This window comes from Stigmatopora argus, chromosome 12 (genome assembly GCF_051989625.1).
Source record: "Stigmatopora argus isolate UIUO_Sarg chromosome 12, RoL_Sarg_1.0, whole genome shotgun sequence".
Classification (NCBI taxonomy): domain Eukaryota; kingdom Metazoa; phylum Chordata; class Actinopteri; order Syngnathiformes; family Syngnathidae; genus Stigmatopora; species Stigmatopora argus.
The window spans coordinates 2,457,785-2,469,295 of NC_135398.1; the positions used below are offsets into that span (position 1 = coordinate 2,457,785).

The following is an 11,511-nucleotide window of genomic DNA, read 5'->3' on the forward strand; positions in this document are numbered from 1 at the left end:
GGGTTCGATTCCAGGTGGGTTTGTACTGTGTGGAGTTTGCCTGGGATGGCGTGGGTTTTCTTCGGGTACTCCGGTTTTCTCAGACATTCCAAAAACATGCATGCTAGGCTAATTATACGCCCTAGCGAAGACTGATTGGTTGTTCTTCTCTTGTCTCTTCTCTTCTGCGATTGGCTGGCCAACAATTCAGGGCCTGCTGCCCATTTTTGGCTGGGATTAGCTCCGGCACCCTCATGACCCTCGTGAAATGATTGATTGACTCATGTTAGTTGATAGCGTTAGCAGCTAACTCTCGTTGCAATGGCTTGTATCATATTTTTTCTCTTATCCCGAACATAAAAATAACATTTTCCCACATTTTTTTGCAATTAAAACTTCTCTTTTATCGATACTGTTGGGTAACTGATGCAATCTGTTTTAAAAGTAACGTGTCATGAGCAATTATCTTCCTTCCAATGCTATTAACGTCACTAGAAGGAAGAACTTGAACTAAGTTAACTGTGTTAATGTTTGTCTTTTGTGTCCGTTCCGGGTGCTTTTTAATCTTTCGATCTCCTGTGGGCAAAAAAAATACTGCAACAAAATTCACTTTGCGCTGAATTGTTTATAAAAGACAGCCTTGGATTTTTTTTCTCTCCTTCTTTTGAACGGTTCCATTAAACTTATGTCTCCAAGCAACCGGTGCCTAGTGGCAAACTGCTTCTCTCACAAGGTTCGGTGTTAGTCATTTCATTTCAACATTTCCACTTGTATTCCGTACCCACACCAAAACCATAAAAAACACCATCTGCCCTTATGTCTTCCGTGACTTTATGCATCCATCATCCATCTTGTTTTTGATCTGTTGCCAGGTAGCTGAGGACCCTTTTTTTCCAGATATACTCTCCGATGAATTCAAACCATTTAAGTCAAACTTTATGTACAAAATATCTCACTGTGGCTGTTCCTTTGACAAAAAATATTTTACCATATTACCTCGCATATAAGCTGTATTTGTAACTAAAAAAATGATGACTGAATCAAGGGTATGGTTTATATAAAGAGTTGTAATACTCGTTTTCACCAGTAGATGTCGGCAAAGTGACATTTACTATTTGTTGGTTATTTTCTGTTTTGCAGTAAGAAAACAACCATCATTGGATGAAATAATTCCTTATATTGACCCTAATAATGTGCTTTTGATTCATAAAGTATCTCAGAAATGCCACGTGCGATGATTTTTATTAAGAGTTTCCCTTCAAATTAACGCATTTGTACTCCCTATAAAAACCAGGAATATGGAGGTGAAAATTGGGAATCAGGGGGCAGCTTATACGCGAGAAATTGTAAAATTCAACCATTTTAAGGCATTTTTTAGAGTGCATCTTATACGTGGGGACGGCCTATATGCAAGTAAATCCGGTAAGTATTGTTTCAATTGCTCCAGCACCCCCAACCCTGATCAGGAGCTGCGGATGAATGCAGGGGTTTGATTTATTGGAAAAAAAAAACAAGTGTCACATGCAACTTTGGCAACACAATAACAGTTTTTTTTAAATAAAGTATATCATTTATACATTGTAAAAGACTTCTGCTTCATAAACATAATTGACAATTATTATAGATATGTACAGATGTAGTATTGTGGTAGTCATAATGGGGTGATCCTACTTTGTGGGTTTTCATTTACCGCGATATTCGAGGGATTACTGTAGTTATTATGACAGCATCAGTATAGAAAATAATAGAATATACACAAGTGTAGTACATTATATATTTTAAAAAAAGCATCATATATTGGTAAGTATCGGTTTTATTGACTTTAGTATATATAATTCAATTCTGAGTGGAAAAAATGCAAATATTAAGAACTTTTTGAAGACTTATAATAGTCATATATAGTGAATTTAATATTTAAAGTGATCATCGAGTTGAAGGAATTTAGCAAGCAAATAAAAAAGTGTTATTTGATATTTGATGGCAAATCCTCAAACGTTATTACTAATGCCATTTCTATTGGCGTGCTGATGACGTCATTGGACGGGAGCGAGAGGACGCCAATGCGCGTCCATTTCCATTTCCATCCGCTTCTCCTCCCTCACGCCAACAATCCGCCTCAAAATATTTTCCCTACTCATTCCAGACCATATTCGTCCGTTTGGGGACATTTGGAACAACTTTTTCCGTGGCCAAGTCGCAAAGGTAAGTGCGTGTTGACAACTGAAGTGCACGTCGCTCTTATTTCTTGCCGAAATGTTTGAAATAGTCATTATTCTTTGCTTCTTTTTCATCAGAATCCTCTTCTAAAGGCGTTTGCTGCCACATAAACGTGTTTAAAGACGTGTATTACTTGGAAATGTTTGCGAATACGTTCCGAAATGAATGTAAATAGAAAACAGGTGCTCGTTTTATTGACTGTCAGATAAATATTGAACGTTAACAAATGTGCGTTTAATTATTTTTTTGTGTGAAATTATCCTTTAATGACCCAAATGCGCCTACAGAGACGGTTAATCTAAAAAAATCTCCTTAAAACGTATGAATATTCTTATTCTTATGTATTATTATTATAATAATCATAATTATTTTTATTATTACCGAAATGTTTCATTAAGGGTCACCCACAATTTCTGTAAAGACGTTTACAACGTTAAAATATGTCGACTTATTTATGCTGGAAAATAAAAATACAATAACAAGAATAAGGATAATAATAATAATAATAATAATGACAATGATGATGATGGTGGTTGATGATGAAGATGATGATGGTGATGATGGTGGTGATGATGAGGATGATGAAGATGATGAGGATGATGGTGAAGATGATGATGGTGAAGATGATGATGGTGAAGGTGAGGGTGATGATGATGATAGTGGAGGTGATGATGTGAGGATGGTGATGATGATGAAGATAATGATGGTGAAGATGATGATGATGGTGAAGATGAGGGTGAGGGCAATGATGATGGTGATGATGATAAAGATGATGATGGGGAAGATGATGATGTTGAAGATGAGGGTGATGATGATGGGGATGATGATGATGAGGATGATGAAGATGAGGATGTTGATGATGATGTGAGGATGATGATGATGGTGATGATGAGGATGATGATGATGGTGAAGATGAGGATGATGGTGAAGATGATGATGATGATGATGTGAAGATGAGGGTGATGATGATGATGGTGATGATGAGGATGGTGAAGATGATGATGATAGTGGTGATGATGATGAGGATGATGAAGATGATGAGGATGATGATGATGAAGATGATGATGAAGATGATGATGAAGATGATGATGAAGATGATGATGGTGAAGATGAGGATGATGAGGATGGTGAAGATGATGATGATAGTGGTGATGATGAGGATGATGAAGATGATGAGGATGATGGTGAGGATGATGATGATGATGATGATGAAGGTGATGATGATGACGATGATGATGATGATGATGATGGTGATGATGATGATGATAAAATAAAAATTCAAACATTTCTGAAAGTTATGCTGAAATGCAGCTATGCGTTTTGTTTGTATCGGGACAGAAATCCAGCGCGAGTATCCATGGAGACGGGCGTGGTTCACATCCACCGAGGAGGCGCTGCCGAGGACGAGGACAGGTGTCCCTGGGAAGCCGAGGCGGGCTGCGCCACCTGGCCCACCTCCGCCGCCTCGCTCTCGGAGCTGGCCAACGGGACCGACGACGGCGAGCCCATGTCGCCCATCATCCCGGTCATCGTGGCCGTCTACTCGCTGGTCTTCGTGGTGGGCCTGGTGGGCAACTGTCTGGTCATGTACGTCATCGTCAGGTCAGCCTCTCCTTTTATCACATTGTGTAGCGCTAGAATGGACGATAAACACACGACTTGAACGGGTGCGAATTCCAAGAGACAAAGACACACGCCGTGTAGGAAAATGGGTAAAAAAACTGAAATCGAAAAGGTCCGGTTCTTCTTTTGGGTGCCAGGTACACCAAGATGAAGACGGCCACCAACATCTACATCCTCAACCTGGCGGTGGCCGACGCCCTGGTGACCAGCACCATGCCCTTTCAGAGCACCGACTACCTGCTCAGTTCGTGGCCCTTCGGCGAGGTGGCGTGCAAGGTCTTCATCTCCATCGACTACTACAACATGTTCACCAGCATCTTCACCCTCACCATGATGAGCGTGGACCGCTACGTGGCCGTGTGTCACCCCGTCAAGGCGCTGGACTTCCGCACGCCCGTCAAAGCCAAGGTCATCAACGTGCTCATTTGGGCGCTGTCGTCTGTCGCCGGCGTGCCCGCCATGATTCTGGGCAGCACCAACACCAACAATGGTAGGTCGCCGAAATTTAAAGGGCCGGCGGTACCTCTACTTTACCGCGTGATGACGAAGGCCGGTCGATGGCGTCGCGGGAAGCCTGGGTCTCTCCTAGCCAATGGGAGACCGGCGAGATGTTGGGAGATTGGGAGCCAATCAGTTGAAGATTTTTTTTTTTTTAAATGATTTTTTGGGGGGGAGATTTTGCATTGCGTAACTTGAAATTTTGTATCGTGGAACAAAATTGTCATTCTTTTTCATAAATCAAATCAAGACATTTGTAAGTAGAGGTACTCCTGTACAGTGGTACCTCTACATACGATCTTAATCCGTTCCGGGACTGAGCTCGTATGTCGAGCTTTTCGTAACTCGAGCGGACGTTTCCCATTGAAATGAACTAAAAATAAATGAATTCGTTCCAACCCTCTGAAAAAAACACCAAAAACAGGATGTTGGATTGGAATTTTTTTTTTATATTTCTTCTAATTCGCCATCTATTAACAAAGTAGCACATAACTAGTGGTTTAATAGTAATAAAATGTGTTTAATAGAAGTACTGTATAAGTAGCTGTTTGCCACGCCTCCACCCTCACATTCGCTATCGATGGGCTGTTTGCTGTTGTATTCCCTTCAAAATATTCCCAAAATGATGCCCGCAAATGTCCTCACAATAGAATAACGCACGACCACTTGCCAACGAGAAGTAGTCTTGAATGAGCGATCGCGGGAGCTAACAGGCTAAGGAAGGAATAACAGCCTACCCACGTATTGATTATGGGTAATTAAGTTTTATTCTGAGAAAGGGTGCCATTGACTATGGGTGTTGTGTGCACGAGTATACTTCATTACCCAGAAAGCCCTCTTTTTGTCCGCGCATGCGCGTTGTGCGTTTCCTGGTCGAAACTCGTCTGAATAAATCTTTCAGTGCTCGTAGATATCTGTTATACACGAAAGAGATGCGGCAAAAAAGACAGTGCTCTACAATGATAAACTGCCTCTCATGTCATGGCCACCTGGCTTGGTTGCATCTTGAAATTTTGAACGTATCTAGGGTGAATTATTCGATTGAAATTTTCATGTCGTAGGTAGAGCTGCTCGTATGTAGAGGTACCACTGTATTTCTTTTTCACGCCTTGGTTAGCGTTACGACCCGTTTGTGGCAAAATCGGTAAACCTGATGTTGTCCCCGCCCCCCCTTCACCCCCTTAACAGGTACCACGGAATGCGCACTCCAGTTCCCAGAGCCGTACAGCTATTGGGACACTCTAATGAAAATCTGCGTGTTCATCTTCGCCTTCGTGATCCCCGTCATCATCATCAGCGTGTGCTACACGCTAATGATTCTGCGTCTCAAGAGCGTCCGTCTGCTGTCCGGCTCGCGCGAGAAGGACCGCAACCTTCGGCGTATCGCCCGCCTGGTCCTAGTGGTGGTGGCCGTCTTCGTGGTGTGCTGGACGCCCATCCACATCTTCATCCTGGTCAAGGCCCTGTCGCCCAACGTCCCCGAGACCACGCCCGTCATGGCCGCCTACTTCTTCTGCGTGGCGCTGGGCTATACCAACAGCAGCCTCAATCCCATCCTCTACGCCTTCCTGGACGAGAACTTCAAGAGATGCTTCCGGGACTTCTGCTGCCCCGGGGTCCGGAGGGATGGCCAGGGGGCGAGTCGGGTCAGGAGCACCCTGAGGGACCACTCCTGTCCCCCAGACAACCGCGGGGGGCGTCGGCAGGCTAGGCCCGTATGACTAGCCGTGGACGCGTCCTCCACGCCGGGCCTGGACGACTCCAACGAGTCGGGCTTGACGCAAGTCACCACCGCTGTCTGAACCTCGCGGTGGGGGATTTAAGACCCCTCCTGTATGTGATTACTAATTGCAATTTAAAAAAAATAGCTTGACAGCAGTAATATATATTTCTTTATTTACACTACTGAAATGAACTTTCCAGAACAAAGAGACTGCATAAAATACATTAGCACGTTTGATTCTTTAAGAAATGAATAAATAAATAAAACAAAATAATGACTCTACAGTTTCCTCCAATGGAAAGAATGGAGAAACACTGTTTAAGTGACCATCTCCACCTAGTGTTAGAGCGGAGAAATGCAACAGAATGTAGGCTGCATTTAAGATTATTCCATCGCTGCCAGACCTCCAGTCCAATTGGATTGGACATCTACCGCTATTAATAACAATTCAATACCAGCTTTCCAAGTTGAAATGGATTTGATGTCTAAAACTGTAAATTAGTTCAGCAACATCATAATCCAAACATATATGGATATTTAAAAATATATATATATCCATATCTTAAATATGCTCACTCTAATACATTTGAAATGTGTGGCTTGAATGTTGCTTTTCCTAATTATTATTATTATTTTATTTAATGGGGTGAAATTGTCTGGTTTAGCCTTTAAGAAATAAGAATTTGGGCTCATTAAAAATATTTAAGGAGTCAATATTCAAATAAAATGAATGTATATTTCCTGTTGTAACATAATTCAAGATACATTGCATTTGTGTAGATTATATTGAACTTGTGCTTGTGTGACTTTGTCAACGTATTAGCAACAATAAAGCTGTGATTTGTGATTGCTTCATCCATTTTATGATCAACGATTGGGACTTTTAACCACGTAGGCCAGTTCATTGTCAATAATCAGGAGCCATTCACCTGAGACACAAAAAACGCAGCGTTTCCATGGTGACGCACTCTGAAAAAAGCCCTTTTCCCATTTACTTTCATCCCCTTACTGTTGTTTGGCCTTGCAGGAAAAAAGATGTGCTTCCATGAATCATAATAATGATTATGAAAGCATTCTGGACCAAACTCAAAGGTTCTAACTTTTACACTGCTTTTATAATATGACATATGTTTATTTACATATTAAATACCAGTGGCAGGCCGTCAGGGCCTTCAAGGCCTTCTCTGCTGGCCTAAGAAATATCTGAATCATACATATATTATATTTTTTCCATAAATACTTAATTAAATAATTCCAAATTGTCTGTTAGCTTCCTTTCATTGCTTTTCCACCTGGTTGCGCTGCTTCCAGATGTGTGTTGTCATATTGAAGCATATAACCAATCACATTTCAGCCATTATTTGTTGCCAGGGTCAGAAATCTGCCTCTAGGCCTTCACAATCAATTCTGCAGGCTCTGCTGAATTAAACAAGTGTCGATAAGACTGTTGCTTTAACCAATCAGATTTCGAGTTGGCAACACCACAATGCATTGTCGCAGGCGTAGGGATACATCATCGCTTTCACCAACTATGATTGGCTAGTGATTAGCCAGAGCTACCAAACTGTATTTGGAGCGAGCTGCACAAGCAAATAGATTGTCGTGTTGATTTAAAGGCATTTTCAAGACGGATTATGCCAGAAATACGACAGGACAGGCTGGACTTTCAGCATTAGCTTCGATGGCGATAGAAAAGAAGGAAGAAAGAAAGGAGGATGGATATTGTGTACAGTTAAAAAGGATTTTTGGTGAGTAAAATATGGCTCTATTCCTAAATAATGTTTCAATGGCATGAGGTGATTATTGATTATTTTTTTATGTGTCGCAGCTGTAGCTGCAGTACAGGTTTATAGCCATAAAATAGTTTTAGAGGGTTGGATTGATTCGTTGAAGGCGCTACGAGAAAATGCACGGACCGCCACTGTTAAATACATATATTACTAACTGCAGATCTGGTTTTAATCTGAAGAAAAAAACTTAATTGGTTTAAAAACTATTTTTTAAATTCAATTTTATTTCATTTTTAATTTAAAATAATTATTTTATTTTCCAATTGTAAAATTGGAAGGAAAACCTAACAGGCAAAAATCACGTAATTCGTTTGAACAATGTTTATGTCAAAAATGTCGCATTTTCCATTAAATGTTGCATGTTAGCCAATTAGTACTTATTTCCAATTATGTTTGGGAATCTAATATTAATTTACTAATAACGTAATACTTAAATGAATTGTCATTGATGGAAAAATTAACTTTTGCAACATTTTGTTGTGCTTCAGTCGTCAAACAAAGCCAAAGGGGACAATGAATGGGCACGACTACGCGCTCATTGGCTAGCTCTACTCATGTCGACCAATCACAACGTTTGACCGCCCCCTCTCACTTCCGGGTACCTTCAATGGGGAAATCATTTCACGTTTAACAATATTGTGTTTTAACACTAGATTTACGTTCTTTTGTCGCCAAAAATGAACAGAATATTCGGTCGTGGTAAACCCAAAACTCCTCCTCCGAATCTTTCGGACTGCATCGGAAATGTAAGTAGTTTCCGGTACCCTCCGTAAAGTATACTGTTATTTGTTATGATTACCGTTAGGTAGCTAGGAGAGCAACGTTTCTAACTATTTATGCTTTTTTTTCTCTTTTAATAGGAAAGTAATTTCTTACAAGTATATCATTTGTATGCTTTTTGATGGATTTAATTAGGATCTGGCCATTTTTCTCTCATTGTCAAATAATTAGTATCTTAAAAGAGGGGAAGCCATTTTCATTTGTATCAAGTTTTGCATTCCTGAAATTATGGGGAAGAAATAAGACTTTTGTTATTCTAACATGTTTTCTTGTGTTTCAGGTGGACGCCAGAGCCGAGTCAATCGAGAAGAAGGTCAGCAGGCTGGACGCGGAACTCTTCAAATACAAGGAGCAGATGAAAAAAATGAGAGACGGACCCTCCAAAGTGGGGAAAACAAAATGGCCGTCTGTCAACATCAGATAGAGCAGGCTAAGACTTGATTTTCCCTCATCCTTTTCTTTGCAGAACATGGTGAAGCAGAAAGCCATGCGAGTCCTGAAGCAAAAGAGAATGTGAGTCCGCACTCAACTCAACCAAAAATGGCAGCGCCAATCCTGTTCCTTCATGGTTTTTCTGTGGCTGTGGTCGCAGGTACGAGGGTCAGAGAGAGCAGCTGGCTCAGCAGTCCTTCAACATGGAGCAAGCCAACTACACCATCCAGACGCTCAAGGACACCAAGTCCACGGTAAACACGTCGGACTATTCCAGAATCCACGCAAACAATTGTTGACGTCGCTCGCCCTTGTTGTTATTTTTGCCAGGTGGACGCCATGAAGACTGGAGCTAAGGAGATGAAAAAAGCCTACAAAGATGTCAAACTCGACCAGATTGATGTACATCTACCTGCCTGACTAGCCGTTTTCCCCCATATTCGTCCGTTTGTTCGTCAGCATCTATATTCATTTTTTTCTCTTGATCTCCAGGACCTGCAGGACCAACTGGAGGACTTGATGGAGGACGCCGGCGAGGTTCAGGAGGCCCTAAGTCGCAGCTACGGCACCCCTGAAATTGATGACGAGGATCTGGAAGCAGGTATAGAAAGCATTGGTCAACATTGATGAGGATATTGTCCAAAGCCCCGTATTTTCTCGCATACAAGCCGCCTTCGCGTATAAGCCGCACCCTTAAAATGGCCTTAAAATCGTTGAATTTTAGATTTTTTCTCGTATGAGATGCCCACCCGATTCACAATTTTTCACCTCCATATTCATGGTTTTAATAGGGAGTGCAAATGGGGACCCAGAGTCGATCTCGGGTGCAAAAATATGCTATTAAAGATGCTTTAATTTAGATTATCAGTGGACTAAAGCAATCTGACTTTGGAAATACAGTGGTACCTCGACATACGAGCTTAATTCGTTCCGAGACTGAGATCGTATGTCGAGCTTTTCGTAACTCGAGCGAACGTTTCCCATTGAAATGAATTGAAAACAAATTAATTCGTTCCAACCCTCTGAAAAAACACCCAAAACTTGGTCACATCTCGAAATTTTGATCGTATCTAATAATAATAATAATCGGACATAGGCCCTGTTGTCATTATCACAACACAAATCACAAATTTTCGTCGTAACACGAGCATGTTGTATCACGAGGTACCACTGTAAAGGGATTTTTTTTTCATTTGAACGTGCTTGTGCTTAGTCTTACAAAGTATTTCTGCGTTTGTAAGAATTGGACGCGCTGGGCGACGAACTGCTGCTGGACGACGACAATTCTTACCTAGACGAGGCTTCTGCCGCACCTTCCATCCCTGACGGCGTGCCCGGAGAAAGCAAGACAAACAAGGTCAGGGCAGCAATCTGATAGATATTATTTGTATATTTTTTTCACTCGAATGTTTCTTGTATTCGCAGGACGGCGTCTTGGTGGACGAGTTCGGGCTCCCGCAGATTCCCGCTACTTGATTGCGTGCGGCAGTGGCAATTTTGATGGATTTTGTTTACGTTCTGTAGATTGACTAACATGCGGACTACAGTACAGTTATGGTGTCCTTTGTGTTTGGGCGTGACTGATAAGTAAGATAATGTCTTTATTTCATCCTCCTAAAATCATTTCACCTTGTTTTTAGCAGTATTGTGATAGTCAATTTATGAATTGGTTTTGCAATATTGTTTTGTGATATGGGAATGAACTTGAGAGCAGGTTTAATGTTGCTATTAAATCTTGATTCATTATAAGAGGTTTGTTGTGTCACTTTTTACAGTTGCTGCTGGTATTTACACTCGGGTCAGGTATGAAGTTAACATCTTGGTTTTAGCAGAAATTATTAGAATTTATTCTTTCTGGTATAATGAACAGCCACAGCTTTTGTATTGTATCTAAGTTTGTGTCTTTTTTTTTCAGGAAAAAAATGTGCTTTTCACGAAAAATTAAACGGATAGTTATTTTGCAGTCTTAAGGGAAAAAACTGGGATCAGAAAACCATTTTTTTACTCTTATGAAAAGAGAAATGACTCGTTATAATTAAAATGAAGGTATTTAAAGAATATTTGGCTAGCATATGGCATCATAAAATAAATTGATTTAAAATAATCCATGATGAAATAACGTGGGTCAGTTATGATCAATGTTGTGCATTTAAGGGTTTAAAAAGACGACTCTGGTGGGACTCGAACCCACAACCTTTGAATCACTTTCGAAATTTAGTGTCGCTAGAAGTCCAATGCGCTATCCATTGCGCCACAGAGCCAGTTACCATGGTAATATTCACACAAAAAATCGTTGAAATCGCACGTGACAGCCTTCTTTTACATTTATTGCTAATTTTACGTGTTTTGTAAAGAAAAAAATAATTATTTCCTAAAATGCAACGGAAAACATAAACATGAAGTTTCTTGTGTACACCAAAGTAGCTAAAAAGAATTAACCAAACGTTTGGTGGTGATTGTATTTATTCA

At 40.8% G+C, this 11,511-nt stretch overlaps 2 protein-coding genes and 1 non-coding gene across 3 annotated transcripts; 2 read left to right on the forward strand and 1 right to left on the reverse strand.

Annotated features, from left to right (window-relative positions):
* Positions 1-2,065: 2,065 nt before the first annotated feature.
* On the forward strand, positions 2,066-6,887 carry oprk1 (opioid receptor, kappa 1). Its single transcript, XM_077615305.1, has 4 exons — positions 2,066-2,181; positions 3,535-3,798; positions 3,957-4,309; positions 5,506-6,887. Exons 2-4 carry the CDS (start codon positions 3,554-3,556, stop codon positions 6,036-6,038), a joined length of 1,131 nt encoding a protein of 376 aa, XP_077471431.1. The 5' UTR covers positions 2,066-2,181; positions 3,535-3,553; the 3' UTR covers positions 6,039-6,887.
* Positions 6,888-8,378: 1,491 nt separating this feature from the next.
* chmp5a (charged multivesicular body protein 5a) lies at positions 8,379-10,791 on the forward strand. The gene is made up of 8 exons (XM_077615418.1): positions 8,379-8,576; positions 8,891-8,995; positions 9,077-9,123; positions 9,203-9,296; positions 9,373-9,444; positions 9,535-9,643; positions 10,284-10,399; positions 10,468-10,791. Exons 1-8 carry the CDS (start codon positions 8,508-8,510, stop codon positions 10,516-10,518), a joined length of 663 nt encoding a protein of 220 aa, XP_077471544.1. The 5' UTR covers positions 8,379-8,507; the 3' UTR covers positions 10,519-10,791.
* A 417-nt stretch (positions 10,792-11,208) lies between these two features.
* On the reverse strand, positions 11,209-11,303 carry trnar-ucu (transfer RNA arginine (anticodon UCU)). The gene is made up of 2 exons: positions 11,267-11,303; positions 11,209-11,244 (listed from the first exon to the last, which is right to left on the reverse strand). It is a non-coding gene; the product is annotated as a tRNA-Arg (tRNA).
* Between the last annotated feature and the right edge of the window lie 208 nt (positions 11,304-11,511).